At 40.1% G+C, this 24,687-nt stretch overlaps 1 protein-coding gene across 2 annotated transcripts in view; it reads left to right on the forward strand.

Moving 5' to 3' along the window:
- SMC1B (structural maintenance of chromosomes 1B) overlaps positions 1–24,687 on the forward strand; it is a 73,055-nt gene that overhangs the window by 47,522 nt on the left and 846 nt on the right. The window contains exons 16-24 of one of the 2 annotated variants that reach the window (XM_043440724.1): positions 4,018–4,159; positions 4,958–5,103; positions 6,674–6,827; positions 10,242–10,340; positions 15,566–15,722; positions 16,231–16,385; positions 18,711–18,862; positions 20,786–20,855; positions 23,663–23,773. In XM_043440724.1, the coding sequence (XP_043296659.1) occupies positions 4,018–4,159; positions 4,958–5,103; positions 6,674–6,827; positions 10,242–10,340; positions 15,566–15,722; positions 16,231–16,385; positions 18,711–18,862; positions 20,786–20,855; positions 23,663–23,773 (1,186 nt within the window). The remainder of the gene's footprint in view (positions 1–4,017; positions 4,160–4,957; positions 5,104–6,673; positions 6,828–10,241; positions 10,341–15,565; positions 15,723–16,230; positions 16,386–18,710; positions 18,863–20,785; positions 20,856–23,662; positions 23,774–24,687) is intronic. The other variant, XM_043440723.1, reaches the window with a different exon arrangement.

Below are 24,687 nucleotides of genomic sequence, written 5' to 3' on the forward strand. Positions count from 1 at the left end.
TGAAAGCCTAGGTAAAGATATACACAACTGAGTGCAGAATTCCAGAGAATAGAAAGGAGAGACAAGAAAGCCATCTCAAGTGAACAATGCAACGAAATAGAGGAAAACAACAGAATGGGAAAAATGAGAGATTTCTTCAAGAAAACTGGAAATATCAATGGAACATTTAATGCAAGGATGGGCACAATAAAGGACAGAGATGGTATGGACCTAACAGAAGCAGAAGAGATTAAGAAGAGATGGCAAGAATACACAGAAGAACTATACAAGAAAGGTCTAATGATCCAGATAACCACGATGGTATGGTCACTCACCTAGAGCCAGACATCCTGGAGTGTGAACTCAAGGGGCCTTAGGAAGCATTACTACCAAAAAAGCTAGGGAGGTGATAGAATTCCAGCTGAGCTATTTCAAATCCTTAAAGATGGTACTGTAAAGTGCTGCACTCAGTATGTCAAAAATTTGGAAAACTCAGCAGTGGCCACAGAACTGGAAAAGGGTCAGTTTTCATTCCAATCCCAAGGGAAGGCAGTGCCAAAGAATGTACAAACTACCATACAGTTACACTCATTTCACATGCTAGCAAGGTCATGCTCAAAATCCTTCAAACTAGGCTTCAACAGTGCATGAACCGAGAACTTCCAGATGTACAGGCTGGATTTAGAAAAGACAAAGGAACCAGAGATCAAATTGCCTACCTTAGTTGGATCATAGAGAAAGCAAGGTAATTCCAGAAAAACATGTACTTCTGCTTCACTGACTATACTAAAGCCTTTGATTGTGTGATTTGCAACAAACTGTGGAAAATTCTTAAGAGATGGGACTACCAGATGACCACCTTACCTGTCTCCTAAGAAACCTGTATGCAGGACAAGAAGCAACAATAAGAACTGCACATGGAACAATGGAGTGGTTCCAAATTGGGAAAGGAGTATGTCAAAGCTGTATATTGTCACTCTGCTTATTTAACTTATACGCAGAGTACATCATGCAAAATGCCGGGCTGGATGAATAACAAGTTGGAATCAAGAGTGCCAGAAGTAATATCAATGACAATATCAATATGCAGATCATACCACTCTAATGGAAGAAAATGAAGAGGAACTAAAGAGCCTCTTGATGAAAGTGAAAACAGGAGAGTGAAAAAGCTGGCCTAAAATTCAGCATTCAAAAACTAAGATAATGGCATCTGGTCTCATCACTTCATGGAAAATAGAAAGGGAAAAAGTTGAAACAGTGACAGGTTTTATTTTTGTGGGCTCCAAAAATCACTGTGATTGGTGACTGCAGCCATCAGATTAAAAGATGCATGGTCCTTGGAAGGAAAGCCAGGACAAACCTAGACAGCATATTAAAAAGCAGAGATATCACTTTGCTGACAAAGGTCCATAGATTGAAAGCTATGGTTTTTCCAGTAGTCATGTATGGATGTGAGAGTTGGACCATAAAGAAGGTGAGCACCAAAGAATTGACGCTTTTGAACTGTGATGCTGGAGAAGACTCCTGAGTGTCTCTCGCACTGCAGGGAGATCAAACCTGAACATTGATTGGAAGGACGGATCCTGAAGCTCCAATACTTTGGCCACCTGATGTGAAGCGCTGACTCATTGGAAAAGACTCTGATGTTGGGAAACATTGAGGGCAGGAAGAGAAGGGGGCGACAGAGGATGAGGTGGTTGGATGGCATCACTGACTCAATGGACAAGAGTTTGAGCAAACTCTGGGAGATACTAAAGTACAGGGAAGCCTGGATGTGCACACCCCATAATGTGGCAGGGAGTTGGACATGACTTAGCAACTGAACGACACATTAAATATTACTCTTTTTTTTGTCATTACTGCTGTTGTTGCCTTTGTATTAGTAGTATTTAGCACAGTGTCTGATACAGTTAGTGCTTTAACATGTTTCTTATATGAATGATTCTATAAGGTTAGGTGAGAGAGGGTAGATGGAGAAAGGATGAGCTACAGTTGATATTGGAATTCTTTTTTTTTTAAGATATGACTTTTATTGATTTATAGTTGATACACAGTATTATATAGTTACAGGTGTACAGTGTAATGATTCATAGTTTTCAAAGAATATACTCCATTTATTATTATAAAATACTGATTATATTCCCTGTGTTATTCAGTATATCATTGTAGCTTATTGTATACCCACTAATTTGTACCTCTCTATCCCCTCCCCCTATGTTGCTCCTTTCTCCATCCCTCTCCTCATTGATAACCACAGTTTATTCTCTGTGTCTGCTTCTTTTTTTTTTATAGTCACTAGTTTGTTGTATTTTTTTGGATTCCACATATTAGTTATAGCATATAGTATTCGTCTTTGTCTGACTGACTTCACTTAGCATAATACTCTTCAAGTCCATCCACGTTGCAAATGGCAAAATTTTATTCTATTTTATATTTGAATAGTATTCCACTGTGTGTATATAATACATGTGTGTGTGTATATATATATACACCACATCTTTATCCATTCATTTGTTGATGAACACTTATTTGCGTCCATATCTTGGCAATTGTAAATAATGCTGCTATGAACAGTGGGGTGCATGTATCTTTTTGATTTAGAGGGTTTTTTTTTATATGTACCCAGAAGTGTAAGTACTGGGTCACAATGGAAGTTCTATTTTTAGTCTTCTTTTTTTATTTTTAGAAATCTCCATATTGTTTATAGTGGCTGTACCAATTTACATCCCTACCAACAGTGTACCAGGGTTCCCTTTTCTCTACATCCTTGCCAGCATTTGTTATTTGTGTTCTTTTTAACAATAGCCATTCTGACAGGTGTGAGGTGAATTTGATTTGTATTTCCCTGTTGATTAACAGTGTTGAGTATCTTTTTGTTTATCTGTTGGCCACCTGCATTTCCTCTTTGGAAATATATCTATTCAGATCTTCTGCCCATTTTTTCATTGGTTACTTGTTTGGTTTTGAGTTGTTTGAGCTGATTGTATATTTTGGATATTAACACCTTAGCAGTTACATCATTTGCAAATATTTTCTCACATTTAATAGGTTGCCTTTTCCTTTTGTCAATGGTCTCCTTTGCTGTACAAAAGCTTACAGGTTTAATTAGGTACCATTTGTTTATTTTTGCTTTTATTTCCTTTGCTTTAGGAGACAGATTTAAAAAAATAGGTCAAAGAGTTTGACATACAAAGAATTTGGCTACAATTTATGTCAAAGAATGTTGTGCCTATGTTTTCCTCTAGGAGTTTTCTGGTTTCTGATCTTACATTTAGGCCTTTAATCCATTTTTAGTTTATTTTTGTATATGGTGTTAGAGGATGTTCTAATTTCTTTATTTTACATATAAAAGAAGTCCAATTTTCCGAGCACCACTTACTGAAGAAACTATCTTTTTGATACTGGACTTCTTTATGGGGAGTGTATGAAGTTCACATAGTGGGAAAGTACGTCAGCAAAGAACATGTTCTTGAACTCCCAAGTTTGAAGTTTGTGAACGAACTACTATTTGAAAAGACAAACTAAATAGAATAAACATATGAATTGTAACTTAAAGAAAAAGATAAGGAAACTATAGATTGTAAAAGAGTTAAGAAACACACTCATATGCAGTATATGAATCCTGATTCAAACAAACCAGTTTTTTTAAATTAATGAGAATCAGGAAATTTGGCAAAGATAGCACTTTGATATTAAGGATGTTATCATTTCTACCTATAGAAGTTTATGGTTATGTATTAAAAGTCACCTCACTTTCAGAGAAACATTAAAATATTTATTGATGAAATTACGTGATGTCTGAAATTTGCTTTTAAATAATCCAGTGATGGGAAGGAGTAATAAGTGGGATTATAGGTAAAACAAGATTGACCATGAATTACTTATTAGAATTGGGTAATAGCTGTATGGGAATCCATTGTAGTGTTCTTTTTTTTATGTTTATATTTGTTTGAAGTTTTCCATAATAAAAACCAAAAAAATTTTTTTAAATTAAAGGACTCTGTTTACCACTTGTAATGCTTGACTTTATTATACTAGATTAGAATTTGAGAAACAAAAAACTCGGCTTAATATTCAACTTGAATATAGTCGCAATCAGCTGAAGAAGAAACTGAATAAGATAAACACATTAAAAGAAACTATCCAGAAAGGTAGAGAAGACATTGATAACCTAAAGAAGGTAATTAATGATATGTGACCAAAGTGTCATTGAAATGATGACTTTCTTTGATGAATAAGCATTTGTTGAGTTCCTGAAAAACTCTAATAGTGATAAAAGGTGGGGGAGGGGTACAGATTTGAGAAATACTTGATGTGAAGTCCGCACAGCTTCATGAATTACTAGATGTTGAGAGGATGGTCCTGAATTCTCACTTGGGTGATTGGTGGAAAGGAGGAGAGATTAAGGAGAGAAAATTCTGGACCTGTGGAGCGTGACTTCCCTGTGTGACATCTAAACAGCAATTTCTGACAGGTAGTTAGCAAGTACGTGGATAACAGGAGACGTCTAGGCTGGTTTATGGGAATGGGTTGAATCCATTGTGTAAATTCAGAGAGTAGGCGCAAAGAGCAGTGGAACAAGGATGGAGTTCCGGAAGGAGTGGTTGCCTCGGTTTTGAGGAGAGCCACGATCCCCAGGGTGTGAGGAGAAAGGAAGTGAGCAAAGTTAAAGTGACAAGGCTAAAGTTAAAGCCAAGAAGGTAAAGTCTGGTAGGAAGAACGTTTTCACTGGACAGTGGAAACAGAAGTAAGATGGCAGCAAGCTGGGAAATGAATCCAAAGTGAAAGAGAAAGGTAGGTAGTGATTACCTGGGAGTGTAAACAGGAGTGGGTCACATTCTACAGTGGAGGCTCTGGCAGCATGCAGGACAGGGTTTATCTTAGAATGACTGGTATGGTTGTATTAATAATAAGATGACCTGTTGGCCTTACTAATGTAAAAGATGGCAAACCTATAATGTAAATCATCTCCATACAGGTTGAAGAAAATTGTCTGAAAATTGTGGATGAACTCATGGAAAAACAGCAGCACCTTAAGGATGAATTTGTCACTCAGAATACCAACGTTGAGAAAGCCCAAGCTCAAATTGAAGAGGAACGAAAGAAGTTTTTGGCCATTGATAGGTGATTAAGAAGTTTATCAGTGTTTAAAAAATGTTTACCATCGATTTGAAATTTATTATAGAAGTTTTATTATTTGAATATGTACCTTTTGTGGCTTTTGGTCTCCTATTGTATCTGTCAAGCATTGCAACTTAGGGGAAAAACCAAGAGAAGTGGTTAGTTGTTTAGAGTGAATAGTACTTTTAAATGAGTAAAAACAGATCTATACAAAGAGTTCAGTTCAGTTCAGTCGCTCAGTCGAGTCTGACTCTTTGCGACCCCATGGACTGCAGCACGCCAGGCCTCCCTGTCCATCACCAACTCCTGGAGTTTACTCAAGCTCATGTCCATTGAGCCGGTGATGCCATCCAACCATCTCATCTTCTGTCATCCCCTTCTCCTCCGGCCTTCAATCTTTCCCAGCATCAGGGTGTTTTCAAATGAGTCAATTCTTCGCGTTATGTGGCCAAAGTGTTGGAGATTCAGCTTCCTTACCGTAAATCTCCATGACACCGGTCCCTTCCTCTTGGGAAGGCCCTGCGGGTCTGTGTGACAAAGCATAGCGAGGGAGGTGTAGACTCCGGAGCCACACTGCATGGTTCCAGGCCCCAGCTGTGCTGTTTATATGTGGTGCCTTCATTTCCTTAGCAGTCAAGTGGCGATGGTAATAGTGCCTATGTCATAGAATAGTCGTAAGGGTTAAATGGTACTTAGAACAGTACCTGGCATATGATGAGCATGTATTTGCTGTGATGGTGATCAGTAGCACTTTGAGTCCACTGGCCTGTTGAACCAATGACATCTGCTCTCCTGTGTGATTGACACAACCATAAGTGAACAGATGCAGAGAGCTCTGTTTTTGCTCAAACTCTTGAATATTTCACAATGTTCAAAGTCTTAGTGTTTCAAGATACTGCAAGAAAATTCTTTGTCTTTAGATTTTTGAGTGGAATTAAGTTTGTTTACGCATGATTTTTTTTGGCTCATATTTAATTTAAATAGAACCACATCTCTATCATCAGGTTCTTGAAAAACATATAATTCTTATTGTCTTTTATTTTTAGTCTTCTAGGTCCTCTTTAAGGTCCCCCCTTTTGTTTTCAGCTGGTAAAACTCCTAAGCCCTCGTTAAGATAGAAGGCCTTACATTAGTGGTGGTGATGGTAGTAAAAACGTTTAGACTATTAGGTGTGTTAATGACTTAATTGGTAAGACATTTATCTTGCTAACAGACTCTCTCTTGGTTTGAGGTTCTAAAATGTAGAACTTATATTGAGAGAGATACAGCTTGAAAAACTGTATAGATTTAAAAATAAGGTAACTTGGAGAGCACTGTATTCTTGCTAGCCTGATTAAAGTAATAATGTTTATTATTGGAAATGTTCCCTTGGATTAAATAATTGTATTCGTGGCCTTTGTCAGGAGTGTTAAAGTTTAAATTAAAAGCATTCATGGGCTAACTCTGCACCTTAACAGCACTTGAAAGAAAAAATATTTTTTTCATGTAAGTTTATAAACATGCTTTTCTTCCTTGATGGAACTTTATGTAATTAGTAAAATATGATCACTTTTTCATATCTATGTATTTACAGGGAAGTGGGAAAATGGCAAAAAGAAGTTGTGATCCTTCAGAGTTCTCTGGAACAGAATCGATTAGAGAAGCATAACATGTTGCTTGACTGCAAAGTTCAAGACATTGAAATAGTTCTTTTGTTGGGGTCACTGGATGACATCATTGAAGTGGAGGTACGCTAGCAAGTGATTTTAAAATATGTACAGTTGTGTGGAATTTTATGTAAGCCTTTGTCTGCTTAGTGAAGTTGCAGCCATGCAGATTCTTAATCTTATTCTGACGCTTTATTAGGAGCAGAAAAAACATCTCGTCTGGGAGGGGAAAAGAGCAAAATGATCCTCATTCCAGAAGACTGGGCACTTTGTATAGCTCTCTTATTTCTCTTACTAATCCATATCCTTTTAGCTCCATAGGGCCAGTTTCTTACCTGTATACAGACACCCAAGAGGAATCAGAGAACTAGACCATTGGCATTCAGGGGCATTCTGGGGAGGGGGGTAGCCACAGTCCGTTGCAGGCAGGGACACATGCTTGATAGCATGAGCAGTGCTGTGCTCTGGGAACACTGTTGGTGGTGCATGCAAGGATCTTGTTCTGCACCTTCACCAACAACCTGGGGTCCTTTTCAGTAGAAACATGCCTCACTGAGTCTGTCCAGGTGATGAGAGTATGGGGAAGGTGATAATAGATACCAGGGAATCAGAAGAGGAGACTGAAGTCTCCTCATGGTGGACGTTTTTCTGTTAGCCTCCTTTGCTTTCTCATCACATTCATACTACACAGTACTCTAGGTCGGCGGGACGCTTATATACCCTTTGTTCTGCTGCTCATGTTAGTAAAGATATGATGACATAGTTCAAGAAGAGTATCTTACTGTTAGCTAATGCAGAGGATGGTGAACATAGTTCTTTTACCTCTCAAATTATCTTTTAAATCTTTAGTGATTTCTTCCCTGTAGTCCCCCTTCCACCTCCTTCCTCCCCTTTCTGCTTTGCCACCGGTCAGAAATCCATGCATTTCCCTCCAGTTTCTACTCCAGAAGAGGCATTCAATCCTTTGGTTTCTTCAGTATGAAGCAACTGTGAAACAGTTTTTCTCTTGCTGATTTTGACTACTTCTCATAGAATAATTCTGGTATTATATTATACTCAAAAGTCTTTTGAGTATACAGTCTCACTGCCAGGGCCCCCAGTTCGATCTCTGGTCAGAGAACCAATATCCTGTAAGCTGCACGACTCAGCCTAAAAAAGAGTCTTTTTTCTCTGTTTTAGCAGAGATTACATCCCAGATGGAAGGAAAGGAGAAGCCACTTTACTGGCCACAAATGTCATGAGCCCCACTCAGATGGCTTTAAAGGGGGAATGGGAGGTAACGGGATAGGACTGAAGTGGAGGCTGCCTTCTCTGTGACGTGGTCCAGGAATTTGAATACTGTGGAGAACTTAGTATGTATTGGCTTTATTTGTTCAGATCAGCTTTCCTCACATGGCTGCAACTGTAACCACTAGCTTTGACCAGAGGGGGAAGACACCTCTCTCCTGCCCTCAGTTAGAAAAATCCTGAGGAAGAACTCTGACTGGTTCATTCTGGGTCATGTGTCCATTCTTAAGGGTGCAGAAAGAGGGAAGGGAGGGTCTGTAATAGAAGTGGATGGCAGCAGAAAAGCAGTACTCACAATAATATAGAGAGAAATGGAAAGTCTATTTAAAAGGCTGTAATTTTAGAAGAGGTTTGTCATAGAATAGTGTAGAAGCAGCAGCAGCTTTAATGACTGACATCTAAGTAAATGCTGCTGGTCAAGTATTCCTGCTGATGCTTTGGTCCTACTGTTTTTTCAGTTAGTGAACTTTCAGAAGTATTCTCCAACATATGTGCCCACCATGAATGTGAAATTATGTACTTGTTTATTAGGGTGAATGACTTTCATATTCATAGTGGGTTATTTCAAAGCACGTATTAATACCTTAAGCTGGATTAATACTGAATCATTATCTAAAAAGTGATAGTTCTGCTCTACTTTGTGCTGGTCAAACCACCTTGGAATGTTGCATTTACTTTCTAAAGCATGATGTTTTCTGAGAGTAAAGTGTCCACGATAGTGAAAAGGCCCAAACTGTGTCATGCTGAGAAGAGAAGTCTTGGGGAATATGGTTATTCCCGTCCAGTAGAAGAAGGTATGTCACAGAAGACAGAACATACTTGTTCTTTCTAATCCTCAGGTGGACACTGGGGTTAGGGATGGAGGACACAGAGTCAGATTTCTTTTACTAGGGAATACTTCCTCCTAGAAAGAGGGAAGGCCTCTAGTGGTGAGTACCCTGATTGAAATTTTACAAGCACATCTAGTTGTTGTTTAGTTGCTAAGTCGTATCCAACTCTTTTGTGACCTCATGGACAGCAGCCATGTAATGAGGGTGCTGTACAAGGTCATCTAAATCCCAAAACTGAAAAGGCATCGGGTATAAATTGTCTCTTTCCAGAAGGCTGGACAAGGATCACCACATAGAATTAATTGTCTTATGCAGCTGTAGGAATCGTCTTACAACTATTGTAAGGTAGAACTGAGATTTCCCTTCCGTGGGACGTGTGCAGACATGGGATGAGTTACCTACATCTGCCAGAGTTCTCATAGGAGATTCTTATGTTGTGGGGAAGACTGTACCAGATCACTGGTTCCCAAACCCTGCTGTGCACTGAAGCCCCTGGGGACCTTGTTTCCCAGGTGAGGCCCGCTCTCCCCGTCCCAGTGATCACACTTCCAATAGCAAGGCATTAGGTGACTCGTATAGAAGCTTAATACAAAGTGCAATTTTTTTTTTCAAAGTGCAATGTTGAATTGGACTTACTTCCAAAAGTAGTTTTATTGGTTTGTTTCAGGTGAGAACATCTGTAAAAGAGTGAGAAAGGGGTTTTCTCTTAAGTTGTAGGTCTTGCTTTTGGTGTCAGCATTACACCAAAGGCCAGTCTGCAGCTGAATAAGTGCTTCTTTATTTGTTCCTTCTTTCCTCCTCTTTCTTCATTCAGAGAGTGACATATATTGAAACTGAAATACATGTTTTCAGCGTTGCAGTAGGCACTGAGACTACAGCAATGAATATAACTGCCAAAATCCTTTCCTTCACATTCTACTAGGGGAGAGATAGACACAAATGGTAGACAAATAAAATATTTATGTGTTTGGTAGTGGTATAGGCTAAAGAAAATATAAAGCAGGGAGGGAAGTAAAGAGAATTTGATGCAGAGGCCCTGGATGTCCTGAGAGAAGGTAGCTGGCTAGTAGATGAGGTAAGAGATGAAGAGATGCAGCTGTGTAGAGGAAGGGTGTCCAGGCAGAGGGCCTTTTGCCAGCCCTAAATGGATGTGTACACGGTCTGTTCCGGGAGCCCAGGTTGGCTGGAGCAGGGAGACTAACACAGAGTGAAGTTAAAGGGGAAGCCGAGGCCAGATCACTGTGGCCTTGCTGGCCTACATAAGGCTTTTATCTTCTAATCTGAGTGAGGTGGCCATCAACTGGAGGACCTGGGACAGACATAAGAGTAGAGAACACCATTTTCAGATAACAAGGAAGGGGCTTCGTGTGTTTTTCAGTTGGGAACTGAAGCAGAAAGTACCCAGGCAACGACTGATATATATGAAAAAGAAGCAGCCATTGAGGTGGACTACAGCTCTCTAAGAGAGGATTTGAAGGTAACTGGAAGATTTCTGTTGTTTATGAGTAACTCATGGTAGTATTGAGTATTTAAATCCTACAGAATAATTTTTAGATGACAGAGCATAGTTTAGGGGAGAAAGTAGATTTCCTAATAGTTTTTAAAGAAATAGTATAAACAGGTTACATATAAAATGCTTAAAACATTTAAAGTGTTTATATCAGCATTTCTCACTCTGTAGTATACCAATACCATGAAAGATCTTGTCAAAGAAGAAGTTTCTGCCAGTATTTTGAAAGGCTGTTCCGTTCTTGAAGATTCACAATGAATAAAAAAAGTCATTGAGAAGTCCTGAAACGCACAAAAGTAGCCAACACACTCCAGCATCCTGAATCACCCTGTCGGCGTCTCAGTGCAGTACCTCAGGAAGTGACAAGTTCTTCATAGCGGCAGAGCACAGTCCGGAAATCCAGTTTCATGGTCTCTTTAATTTAAAATCTCTGACTCTGTTTCTGTTACCCGTGTAACCATATGTTGCTTTGTGTTTTGATTTTGTCCTGAAGCTGCTTCTTTTATGAGGGCAAAATGACTCTGGCCTTTCTTGCCTTCCAGCCAGTACAACCACAGCCCTCAGAGAAGAGAGAGTGCCTTTTGTAGTGGTGCTGTTCTTAAGATTGAAGAAAGGCTTTTCCACAGAGGTCCAGCAGTTGTCCTCTCATCACAGTGTCCTGAATTGGGTCACATGTTCACTCCTGACCAGTCACTGTTGGAGTGGGATGGGCTCAGCTTATGCCGAGCAGGGTTCATGGGCCCTGTGAGGGAGACATGGCCAAACATGGGCTCTGTTAGAAAGGAAGAAATGGAGAATGGGTGTCAAGTAGCAATAACCACCACGTCTTTTTATTTCATGTTTTTAATATTAATATATTTTGTTAGCTTTATTGAGCTCTTTCATTGTTAATTGTGGTGCTTTGGGAAATCAGAAAATAACCTCTTATCTATTTTATAGGTTATTCAGTGCTTTCATATTTAATAAGTCCTACCCTACAACATTAATATAAATATTTTCTTCCTGTTAATGATTTTTTCTTTTCCTGTTTATCTTAAATTTATCTTTGTATATGGTATGAGGTAAGAATCTGTTTCTTAAAAGGTACATAAATTAACCAGTTTACTCAGCATCTTCTAAAAAATTCTTTCCTCCAACGAATTAAAACACAGCTTTATCAGATGTTAAATAATGCCTCTACGGGGTCAAGAAAGTTTTCCGGGAAGGTAATGGCTGCCACACTTTTTCCCTTTTCTCCTCACTCAAGTTAGTTCTGTTCATGGTTTAGGTTCTAGTTTAAGGGTTACCTCCAACTGAGATATTTAAAATCCTAAAAGATGATGCTGTCAAAGTGCTGCACTCAATATATCAGCAAATTTGGAAAGCTCAGCAGTGGTCACAGGATTGGAAAAGGTCAGTTTTCATTCCAATCCCAAGGGAAGGCAGTGCCAAAGAATGTACAAACTACCATACAGTTATGCTCATTTCACCTGCTAGCAAAGTAATACTCAAAATCCTTCAAGCTAGGCTTCAGAAGCACGTGAAGATACTAAGAAGAAGTGGCAAGAATACACAGAAGAACTGTACAAAAAAGATCTTCACAACCCAGATAATCACAATGGTATGATCACTCACCTAGAGCCAGACATCCTGGAATGTGAAGTCAAGTGGGCCTTAGGAAACATCACTACAAACAAAGCTAGTGGAGGTGATTCCAGTTGAGCTGTTTCAAATCCTAAAAGATGATGCTGTAAAAGTGCTGCATTCAATATGCCAGCAAATTTGGAAAACTCAGCAGTGCCCATAGGACTGGAAAAGGTCAGTTTTCATTCCAATCCCAAAGAAAGGCAGTGCCAAAGAATGCTCCAACTACCACACAATTGCACTCATCTCACACGCTAGCAAAGTAATGCTCAAAATTCTCCAAGCCAGGCTTCAATAGTACGTGAATTGTGAACTTCCAGATGTTTAAATTGAATTTTAAAAAGGCAGAGGAACGAGAGATCAAATTGCTAACATCCGCTGGATCATTGAAAAAGCAAGAGAGTTCCAGAAAAACATCTATTTCTGCTTTATTGACTATGCCAAAGCCTTTGACTGTGTGGATCACAATAAACTGTGGAAAATTCTGAAAGAGAAGGGACTACCAGACCACCTGACCTGCCTCTTGAGAAACCTGTATTTGGGTCAGGAAGCAACAGTTAGAACTGGACATGGAACAACAGACTGGTTCTAAATAGGAAAAGGAGAATGTCAAGGCTGTATATTGTCACCCTGCTTATTTAACTTATATGCAGACTACATCATCCGAAATGCTGGGCTGGATGAAGCACAAGCTGGAATCAAGATTGCCGGGAGAAATATCAATAATCTCAGATATGCAGATGACACCACCCTTATGGCAGAAAGGGAAGAAGAACTAAAGAGCCTCTTGATGAAAGGGAAAGAGAAGAGTGAAAAAGTTGGCTTAAAGCTCAACATTCAGAAAACTAAGATCATGGCATCTGGTCCCATCACTTCATGGCAAATGGATGGGGAAACAGTGGAAACAGTGGCTGACTTTATTTTTCTGAGCTCCAAAATCACTGCAGATGGTGACTGCAGCCATGAAATTAAAAGACACTCCTTGGAAGGAAAGTTATGACCAACCTAGACAGCATATTAAAAAGCAGAGACCTTTGCCAACAAAGGTCCATCTAGTCAAGGCTATGGTTTTTCCAGTGGTCATGTATGGATGTGAGAGTTGGACTATAAAGAAAGCTGAGCGCCAAAGAATTGATGCCTTTGAACTGGTGGTGTTGGATAAGACTCTTGAGAGTCCCTTGGACTGCAAGGAGATCCAACCATTCCATCCTAAAGGAAATAAGTCCTGAATATTCATTGGAAGGACTGATGCTGAAGCTGAAACTCCAGTACTTTGGCCACCTGATGTGAAGAACTGACTCATTGGAAAAGACCCTGATGCACGGAAAGATTGAAGCGGGGAGGAGAAGGGGAAGACAGGATGAGATGGTTGGATGGCATCACCAACTCAGTGGACATGAGTGTGAGTAAACTCCAGGAGTTGGCAATGGACAGGGAGGCCTGGCGTGCTGCCGTCCGTGGGGTTACAAAGAGTTGGACATGACTGAGCGACTGAACTGATTGACTGATTGGATCATAGGAAAGGCAAGGGAATTCCAGAAAAACACCACTTCTGCTTCATTGACTATGATACAGCCTTTGACTGTGTGGATCACAACAAACTGTGAAACAATCTTAAAGAGATGGGGAATACTAGACCACCTTACCTGTTTCCTGAGAAACCTGTATGTGGGACAAGAAGCAGCAGGTAGAACCAGCCGTGGAACAATGGACTGGTTCAAAATTGGGAAAGGAGTATGTCAAGGCTGTATATGGCCTCTCTGCTTATTTAACTTCTAAGAGTACATCATGTGAAATGCCCGGCTGGATGAATCACAAGCTGGAATCAAGATTGCTAGGAGAAATATCAACTTCACATATGCAGATGATACCACTCTTATGGCAGAATGTGAAGACAAACTCAAGAGCCTCTTGATGAAGGGAAAGAGGAGAGTGAAAAAGCAGGCATAAAACTCAACTTTCATAAAACTAAGATCATGGCATCTGGACTCATCACTTCATGGCAAATAGAAGGGGAAAAAGTGGAAACAGTAACAGATTTTCTTTTCTTGGGCTCCAAAATCACTGTGAATGGTGACTGCAGCCATGAAATTAAAAGACACTTGCTCCTTGAAAAAAAAAGCTATAAAAAACCTAGACAGAATATTAAAAAGCAGAGACAACACTTTGCCAACAAAGGTTTGTATAGTCAAAGCTATGGTTTTTCCCATAGTGATGTATGAATGTGCAACTTGGACCATAAAGAAGGCTGAACACTGAAGAATTGATGCTTTCAAATTGTGGTGCTGAAGAACACAGAGAGTCCTTTGGACTGCGAGGAGATCAAACCAATCTAAAGGAAACCAACCCTGAATATTCACTGGAAGAACTGATACTGAAACTCCAATACTTTGGCCACCTGATGCCAAGAGTTGACTCATTGGAAAAGACCCTGATGCTGGGAAAGATTAAGGGCAGGAGGAGAAGGGGGCTGCAGAGGAGGAGATGATTGGATGGCATCGTGGACTCAATGGACGTGAGTTTGAGCAAACTCTAGGAAATAGTGAAAGACAGGGAAGCCTGGCCTGCTGCAGTCCATGGGGTTGCAAAAAGTTGGACATGACTTAGTGACTGAACAAGAACCAGATGGGCTGGATCCCTTCTGCTGCCCCATAGTGCTCACGCTTACCTGGTGGAGAGCTTCACACTGTTGTCAACGCCAGTTTGCATGTCTGACTTCCCTGTTAGCTCTTTAAGGGCAAAGACAGAGTAGTTTTCATCATTGAATCCTCATACATAGTAGATGATCAATATTTTTAAATGAACGAGTATATGTCCATTGACAAATAAATGGATACAGAAATTGTGGTACACATATACAGTGCTATTAAAAAGAACACATTTGAGTCAGTCCTAATGAGTTGGATGAAGCTAGAGCCTTTTATACAGAGTGAAATAAGTAGAAGAAAAAGACAAATATTGTATATTAATGCTTACATATGTAATCTACAAACATGGTACTGATGAATCTATTTGCAGGGCAGCAATGGAGACGCAGACATAGAGAAAAGACTTGTGGACACAGTGGGGGAAGGAGAAGGTGGGGTGACTTGAGAGAATAGCATGGAAGCATACACATTACCATATGTAAAGTAGATAGCCAGTGGGAATTTGCTTTGTGACTCTGTGCTCCGTGACAACCTAGAGGGGTGGGATGGGGAGAGAGATGGGAGGGAGGGTTCAAGAGAGAGGAGACACATGAATACCTGTGGCTGACTCATGTTGATTTATGGCAGAAACCAACACAGTATTATAAAGCAATTATTCTCCAATTAAAAAAATTTTTTAAAAGAAGGAATAATGTGAATTGTTTACTTTTTAAGCCAGATTAAGAAATAGTAAGGTGAAGTGTGTTTCAAGAGGGCAGCCTCCATGATGCCTGAGCCCTCAGAGAGGGCTACCGGGGCCGGCAGGGCTGGATGCAGAGCGAGGGAAATAGGGGCCGTACCCTGAAGGACCCTGTGCCTACTTACCTCAGCAGTTTGGATCAAAGTGGCATGCTAATCACTGCTGTTCTTTGCCAATAATAGGCTCTACAATCTGATAAAGAAATTGAGGCCCAACTTAAACTCCTCCTACAACAAGTAGCATCCCAAGAAGATATCCTGTTGAAGACAGCAGCCCCAAACCTAAGAGCCGTGGAGAACCTGAAGACTGTCAGAGACAAGTTTCAGGAGTCCACAGACGGTGAAATTAAACTTTAGTTGATAGCAAGATCATATTCATTGGTATTAGGGGTTTTGATTTCTGTAACATTTACCAATAATCCCCCCTGAACTGTTCCTTTGTTTTGATTATATGTATATATATTTTTTCTTCTGTTATCTTATAGTAATGTACTTTTAATGCTGAATTATTAATTTCTTCCTTTTTGAAAAGAGTTTTGCTTTAATTTAAAAACAGGTATATTGGTTATTTTTGAACAGTGTCTTATTTCATACCAGCACAAGAGGCATACTAGATACTCTGTTGGAATTTGTTATTATTATTTAAAAATCAGCCCTACCAAGAAAAGGGGCTCATCAATTTTAATAGTCATTTTCTTGGACTTAATAATAGCTGAGATGTTTTGAAGGTAGATTTAATTCAAGATGGCCAAACTCAAAATCTCGCTTAAAAATGTTTTATGCTTTAAAGTTAAAATAAGAAAAGCCCTCAGTGATCTCCAAAATAAAGAACATTGATTCTCTCTTAGCTTTTGAGGCCAGCAGAAAGGAAGCCAGAATATGTAGGCAAGAGTTTGAACAGGTGAAAAAAAGGAGATACGATCTTTTCAACCAGTGTTTTGAGCACATCTCAATCTCAATTGATCAAATCTACAAGAAGCTCTGCAGAAACAACAGTGCCCAAGTATGTATTTCTCACCCTCAGTTATGAGTAGGAACTTTGTGTTATTTGTATTGTTCTTCTTTAATGGTGGTAAATCACCATCACTCTTTCTTGAGCGACCCACTTACTGGGTAAAGTCAGCTCATGAAAACTGGTTATCACAGTGACCTGTGTTCTAGGTCTAGTCATCCTGGCAAGTCAAAATCTCTGGTCCTGCTTCTTTATCTGCACAATGAGTGGGTTAGATCATCTGGTTTCCAAGTTCTCTTTCAGTTCTGGAATTCTGTGATCTGTACTAATTTGACTTTGTAGAGCTGTGAGTGGTCTCTGCAGTAGAGTTAGGGTAATGTAGGGGAAAGAGGTTGATGTGGGGTCTGTGGAGAGGGAAGGAACTAGAGGCAGGGTTCAAGTCTAGACACGCCCCTTGTCGTGCTGGTCTCTCCCTTCCGTGATCAGGACCCACAGCAAATACTGTGCAGTTGGATGTGGACAAAAGATGTAGACCAGGTTATATATACTTGGGTTTCCCTCTTTCTCATGATATTCTTTTATGACTGAAGTAATCTTGAATCACATACTTAGAATTTCAACCAAGAATAGCGTGGTGGTGGTGGTGGGGTGGTTTTTTTTAATTAATTAATTAAATTTTAATTGGAAGTTAATTACTTTACAGTATTGTAGTGGTTTTTGCCATACATTGACATGAATCAGCCATGGGTGTACATGTGTCCCCCATCCCGAACCCCCCTCCCACCTCCCTCCCCATCCCATCCCTCAGGGTCATCCCAGTGCACCAGCTTTGAATGCCCTGTTTCATGCATCGAACTTGGACTGGTGATATATTTCACCTATGGTAATATACATGTTTCAGTGCTGTTCTCTCAGATCATCCCACCCTCACCTTCTCCCACAGAGTCCAAAAGTCTGTTCTTTATATCTGTGTCTCTTTTGCTGTCTCACATATAGGGTCATTGAGACCATCTTTCTAAACTCCATATATATGCATTAATATACTGTATTGGTGTTTTTCTTTCTGACTTACTTCACTCTATATAATAGGCTCCAGTTTCATCCACCTCATTAGAATTGATTCAAATGAGTTCTTTTTAATAGCTGAGTAGAATTTCATTGCGTATATGTACCACAGCTTTCTTATCCATTCGTCTGCCAATGGACATCTAGATTGCTTCCATGTCTTAGCTATTGTAAACAGTGCTGTGATGAACGTTGGGGTACACATGTCTCTTTCAATTCTGGGTTCCTCGGTGTGTATGCCCAGTAGTGGGATTGCTGGGTCATATGGCAGTTCTATTTCCAGTTTTTTAAGGAATCTCCACACTGTTCTCCATAGTGGCTGTACTAGTTTGCATTCCCACCAACAGTGTAGGGGGGTTCCCTTTTCTCCACACCCTCTCCAGCATTTATTGTTTGTAGACTTTTTGATAGCAGCCATTCTGACTGGCGTGAGATGGTACTTTATTGTGGTTTTGATTTGCATTTCTGTGATAATGAGTGATGTTGAGTGTCTTTTTATGTGTTTGTTAGCCATCTGTATGTCTTCTTTGGAGAAATGTCTGTTTAGTTCTTTGGCCCATTTTTTGATTGGGTCATTTATTTTTCCGGTATTGAGCTGCATGAGCTGTTTGTGTATTTTTGAGATTAATTCTTTGTCAGTTGCTTTGTTTGCTGTTATTTTCTCCTATTCTGAAGGTTGTCTTTTCACCTTGCTTATAGTTTCCTTCATTGTGCAAAAGCTTTTAAGTTTAATTTGGTCCCATTTATTTATTTTTGCTTTTATTTCCATTACTCTGGGAGGTGGATCATAGAGGATCCTGCTGTGATTTATGTCAGAGAGTGTTTTGCCTATGTTTTCCTCTAGGAGTTTTATAGTTTCTGGTCTTACATTTAGATCTTTAATCCAAAAAATAACTCATTTTTTATAAAGTAAGACTAGAAGAAACCCATTAACTCCTTGAGGGCAGGATTCATCTCTGTTCCTATAGACTTTACCCGTAATAGGTGTTCAGTAAAGATTTGATGAGGGGACCAGTGGAAGAAGTGAATGCAGGCTGTTTCAGTCAGACTGCAGCATATGCTTCTGAACTCTGAACAGCAGACTGATGGGAAGAGTTTATCTTCTGTGTGTGTCAGAATGTTTTCCCTGTACTCCCCATCCAGTGAACCTTGTTATCTCTGATTACAAGTAGAGCTGAATACATTATTTACAAGTATTGGTATATTTTTCCATCAAATGGAGAAAAACAGAACCAATAGTATTTTACAGTTCCAAGTTGAACCTTACTAATAGCTTTTCTGATACTGCTAAATAAATAACATGTGTTTCAGGCATTTCTTAGCCCAGAGAACCCAGAAGAGCCTTACTTGGAGGGGATCAGCTATAATTGTGTGGCCCCAGGCAAACGGTTCATGCCGATGGATAACTTGTCAGGGGGAGAGAAGTGCGTGGCCGCATTGGCACTCCTGTTCGCTGTGCACAGGTACGGTCACAGTGAGCCCTCTGACTCTGCGTCAAGGCAGAGACCACAAACGGCCCTTCCTACAGAAGGTCTGCTAATTACTTGTCTTTATGCAGCGTATGTGGTAAAAAAAAATTTTTTTTCAGCCAGACAATTCAGGTTATGCTATAGGCCTGTAATAATTTAGACAGCAAATTTAAGAGAGAATTCAGTCTTTGACAGATTTTTATTCAATTTGTTATTATCAAAAGCTGCTAATGTCCAGCTTAATTGAAAAGAAAGGAGAAAAGGGGGTATCAAATGGTCAGTTTTGAATTCAAGATTGCCAAAAGACAATTCTAACAACAAATCCAAACAAAACAAAAACAGCTAACTTTTATGTTATTTTCCTAGTCCATATTCAGAGATCGGTGATATAGTAAGGAATGTTAAGCAAAGTATTTCTTCTGAAAAAAAAAAAGTTTAACCTCCTCATTTCCACTGATGATGGTGAGTGTTTGTAAAATAAATCATGGGAAAAATGTTAGCTAAAATTAAAGCATTTAACTTTTCAACGTTCAAAGCATTAGATGAAGAACTAAGGTATAGATAATAGAGCCTCTCTATTTTCATGATCAGAAAGATCAACACATAAGTTTTACAGCTGTTTGTTACTGGTCTCAAGAAGGATAAAGAATTAGTGATGATAGGAAAGGGAAAGAAGATGCCATTAATGCAGGAAGACTTGAGAAAAAGAGGAGGCAGGGACTTAAACAGGAACCTGTGTGGAGTGATTCTTAGCAGAATGCGACTGTTACTAGGTGTCACCCCCATCCATTTATTCAACAGATATTTATTAAATATTTACTGTGTTGAGTGGTGTTAATGGGCATTGGAGAGACCGGAGTGAAAACAAATACCCTGCCTCAAAGAGACTTAATTTTAGTTGGGGAAGACAGATGATAAATAAGGTGTATTAGTAAATTAATTCTCTAATATAGAGACTGTTAGAAAATGACAGTTGCTATAGAGACAAAGGAGGGAATGGCAGTAGTAACAGGGAAGGGTTTGCAATATTAAAAAATCTTCTGGGAAGGGCTTTTTGAAAGGGTAATATTTGAGCAAAGATTTGAAGAAATTAAGGGAGCAAGTCACATGGGTGGGGTGTTCTAGAGAAGAGTTCTAAGGGAAGAATATTCTAGACATAAGAAATGAGTCTGAGTGAGCCTGGTGCCTGTAGAGAACAGACTGTCTGCAGTGGCAGGCGCAAGGTTTAGGGAGCTGTTTTAGCAATCAGGGTTGAAGATGGTGGCGGTTCGGACTAGTATGAGAGCAGACGAGGCACGGGGTAGGAGGGAGCCTAATCAACTAGAGGGATAAGAGCTGCCATTAACTGAACTGGAGAGGAGCACAGGAGGGGTGGGTTTGAGGGTAAGTGAAAAGTTTGATTTTGCTTGAGTTTGAGCAGACACCCATGTGAAACTGAGTAAGCCATTGGACCAGTGAGGCAAGGGTTTGAGAGGTCAGAACTGTCAATAGAAATGTGAGAGCATTCCATCAATGAATGATACTTAAAACCTTGAGAGCAGATGAAATCATCAAAGAATCTAGTTAGAAGAGTGCTCTGATCACTGAGCCCCAGAGGCACCACAGTGTCGAGAAGTTAGGAGACTGTGGAGGAGCTGGCAGAGGAGACTGGGACCTGGAGCAGTGGTGGGGCGGGGAGCGGACCGTGGTGTCCTTGACTCAGAGGAAGCTGGGGAGCACCGCCCTGGTTCCATCCACCTTCCTTTGAAGGGATGTGGACTGGGAATTGAGCACTGTATTTATCGACATAGAGGCCATTGGTGACCTAAACAAAGGCATACGAAACGACACGTTTTATTTGTTCTGAACATTCTTAGTCCTGTCCTCCAGGTCTCGTAAAACAAAGTTGTAACTGACTTGATTGTAATTTTTTTCTAGTTTTCGGCCTGCTCCATTCTTTGTTTTAGATGAAGTAGATGCAGCGCTGGACAATACTAACATTGGCAAAGTAAGTTCCTTTCTGATTTAACTTCCAGTACAGTGTTTACAATTCAAGGGTCAGGATGCAGTTAGAAGGCAATTTACTCTGAACAAACATAGTTTGACAGTTGCTGTATAAAAGCAAAATCTAAGTTAAAAATCTAAAAATAAGATGATTCAGGGTAGTAGTTTTCACTCAGGGTTTAGGGGACTTAAGTAAGGATCACTGCTGGATCCATAACACTGCTACTGGGTGAGTTGCTTTTCCCCAAATCTAGGTATTGGGACCCAGAGGGTCTAAAAGTAGACCATATGGCAAATAGGACCAAATTAGTTGTTTAATAAAGACCAAAATAACATATCTAAATAAAATTCCAAAGGAATTACAGTTCAAAATTTTGCTCCCCTTCGTGTATTAAAATGTCTCCCATCAGCTAGTGCGTTTCCACATAACCCTGTTTTCAGTATTCGAGACCATAAGGGAACTAAGGACACAACTGAAAATCAGCCTAAAGGTCAGCACACAGACGGACAGACCGCCTGCGAGACTCTCAGACGCCTCACACACCTTGACTGTAAACTTCGGACATGAGAATGGGGTAGACTGGAAGGAGACCACCGGATGGAGGCAAATGCTAGCAGCCCCATCCTGCAGAGACCCTGGGCCGTGGTCCTATTGACAGAGCCATCCGTTTCCGGAAGGAGACGAATTAAACTCCTGGTTTTGATTCTAGGTTCATCAGCCTTCCAGAAGTGACTGGACTTTGCATTTATAGCTGTTTATAAGGAGGCTGCTCTGGTCATGCTGACAGAGAAGGTCTCTAGTAATTTGTTAAGTTGGCATTCTCTGTTATACTTTTTAGTCTTACAATCTTGGTTAATGAGTCCAGCCCTGAGAGGTGTATTGAGTCTTGGGCACCACCCTGAGTCTCTGAAGTTGACCTCCCTTGATTTCTTTCTGTTGAGCCTCTTGTGTGATGCCTGGGAGATGCAGGGACTTTCCAGGAGCTACAGCCTGGGGTAACTTCTAGTGGCAACAGTGTCATCTCCCAGCATTTCCCAGGCTGTATTCATCTAACCCAGATCTCAATAGGGCCTTGCTTTTTGAACATGTCACGGTATACGTAATAGCATATCAATGCCACACCCACAAAAGTTAGGAACTAAATCAAGAGTCCCCTGAAACTTGTAGAGAACAGGTCAGAGCCACGTTCTGTGACCTGCTAGAGATGTTGGGAAGATCGGGAGAAGGAAACACAGGAGTAAAAAGAGAATCTTGATTCATCTCTTTGGAATGCCAGCCAATCTGTATCAGCTAATTGGACTCCAAGGCTGGACTCATTTGGGAGAATTTCCCCTCAGGAGGTTAATTTTAGCACTTTGTATCCCATCTCCTCTGTGTGGGGGGCGGGGGTGGCTCTATCACTGTGGACTTCGTACACTCCCCTTCTCTTTGAAGGGGAACTGAAGCATATTCTATTGTTGTTTAGTCACTCAGTCATGTCTGACTCTTTTGTGACCCCATGGACTGTGGCCTACCAGGCTCCTCTGTTCTTCGGATTTTCCAAACAAGAATACTGGAATGGGTTGCCATTTCCTTCTCCGGGATCTTCCCGAACCAGGGATTAAACCCGCATCTCCTGCATTGGCAGTCAGATTTTTTACTGCTAAGTCACCAGGGAAGCCCAATATATCCATATCTTCTAGCAAAATTTAGATGTTTGTATTAGTGGAATCTTTAAGTACTAGGTCTTACTTACTACTCTTTTCTATTGGCACCTATCCTATGTACTAAAAGCCTCTTAATTTCCAGTTTCCCTTTGAGATTTATGTTCCTGGCACCCCACTGCTGAATTGAGTATGAGCATGATGTAATATGAGCAACTGTGAAGGAGCTTCCACTCCCGCTTGTGGTCAGGGTACCCAAACTTTATCACAGGTGACTCCTAGCAAAATGCATGCCTTACATTTTTGCATCCTATCTCCTCTTCCATTCTGTCAACATCCCAAGACTTTTTAAGACCTGTCTCATAGTGGCTACCATTGCCTCTAATGAGGGAGTTCCTTCCGTGAATTCAGCCTCTTAGCCTGAAGCATTTTCTCCCTCTCATCATTCACCTCAACTGCTGACTCATTCCTCAACTGCAGCTGCCATTCCTGCTTCCAAAATGTGTCCTTCGTGTCCTGAGTGCAGTCAGGAGAAGACACAGTGTAAGCTTGCAGAGAAATCCAGGGTGTTGGCAAGAAATCTGTTAAACTGTAGTTTGAGTTCACAGTGTTCTTCATAATTTTCCAAGTTCTGAGTAGAGTCTGTCCACCAAGACCCATTTCTGTTCAGTCTATCTTGTTCTTATTCCTTGGAATTAAGCCTGCTGAAGGAGTCTTTGAGTTCCCCTCTAACCAAATGAGTTGATTATGGATTATGAATATATAATTGCCATATTTTTCTCATCTTGAGGCTTTGATGGCAATATAGGAAGTTGGAAGTTTAAATGCCACCCTTTACCCTCAAAATATCCGAGTGGTAGTTTCATCTTATTGTCAAGACTGATTGCCTATTCACATCATGGTATCTTAAGTTAGAGTTTTATTCTTAAAAATATTCTTCCAAGTTTTCAATCATAGATTTAATGAGCCTTATATATTTTTTTACTAACCTCTTATTTTACAGCCTGAACTATTTCCATTTCTGTAGTGGATTTATTGAGTTTACAGAGAGAAGTAAGTGCCTCGTCGCCTAAAATGGGCAGATTCAGAAACCTGTAGAGCCTGTCCTCAAAGCGCCTGGAAAGGAGGCCTTTGCTGATGAAACGTGTGCTTTCTGTTTCCTCCCAGGTGTCAAGTTACATCAAAGAGCAGACTCAGGAACAGTTTCAGATGATAATCATTTCCCTGAAAGAGGAGTTCTATTCCAAAGCTGATGCACTGATAGGCATCTATCCAGAGGTAAAGATAAGTAAAGAGAGATAAAGTCACCTTATAGTGTGTCCTGACACCACAAGTTCCTAGTATAGATACTGTTTGATTTCTGCAGTTTATTAATATAGGCCTAACTATTTTTTAGTCAAATGAGACTTAATAGTAACTACTTAGATATTTTTCTATGGCAGTACACAGAAATTTAAGTTATATTTTAAGTGAAAAGGGAAATAAAAAACTGCACAACAGTAAGTATAATTTTGTTTTTAAAACAATAGTACACATTAACTTACACAGAGTAAACTGTTGATATTATCTTCCATATTTCTGTGTTTGAATGTTTTAGCAACAACAAATGCACTGTGGTAGAACTAAAAAGGAACCATTTCTCTTCCAAAACTACTAAAAGAAAAAACAAAGAATTTGACAAAGCTCCAAATTGTATAGTAATTTCTGTAATTCCGTTTCTTAAGCCGTTGAAAGTACGTAGCTGAGCTAATGCAGCAGAGCAGCTCATCCAGATCACTCAGTGCTTGAACAATTATTAGGTATTACTTCCTGAGTTTTCCTTTAAGATAAAAATTAAAGCAACTGTACTCCAATAAAAATGAATTTTTTTTAAAAACTGGGAAAAAAAAGCGCTAAGATTAAAAATAAATTTCCCCCCAAAAATAAAATAAATTTCCCTTCCTGTGCCTAATTAATGTCAGGGGGTCACTGGAAGCATGCTGCCAGAGAGAAGTGAAAGTTCTCACTACTGTGTAGGGGAGGGGCGAACTCTTCAGGGGTGAACCCAGGTCTCAGCTGGGCCCTGTCAGTCACACCAGACGGGTCATTAATGTGCATCGTGCATACACGCGGGCATACCCAGCAGTGAGTAACTCAGAGGGGTGAGAACTTGGACTTGTAGCCCACCCTAGGCTAAAATAAGCAAAAGGCCC

Source organism: Cervus canadensis, chromosome 21 (assembly GCF_019320065.1).
Source record: "Cervus canadensis isolate Bull #8, Minnesota chromosome 21, ASM1932006v1, whole genome shotgun sequence".
In the NCBI taxonomy this organism is placed as follows: Eukaryota; Metazoa; Chordata; class Mammalia; order Artiodactyla; family Cervidae; genus Cervus; species Cervus canadensis.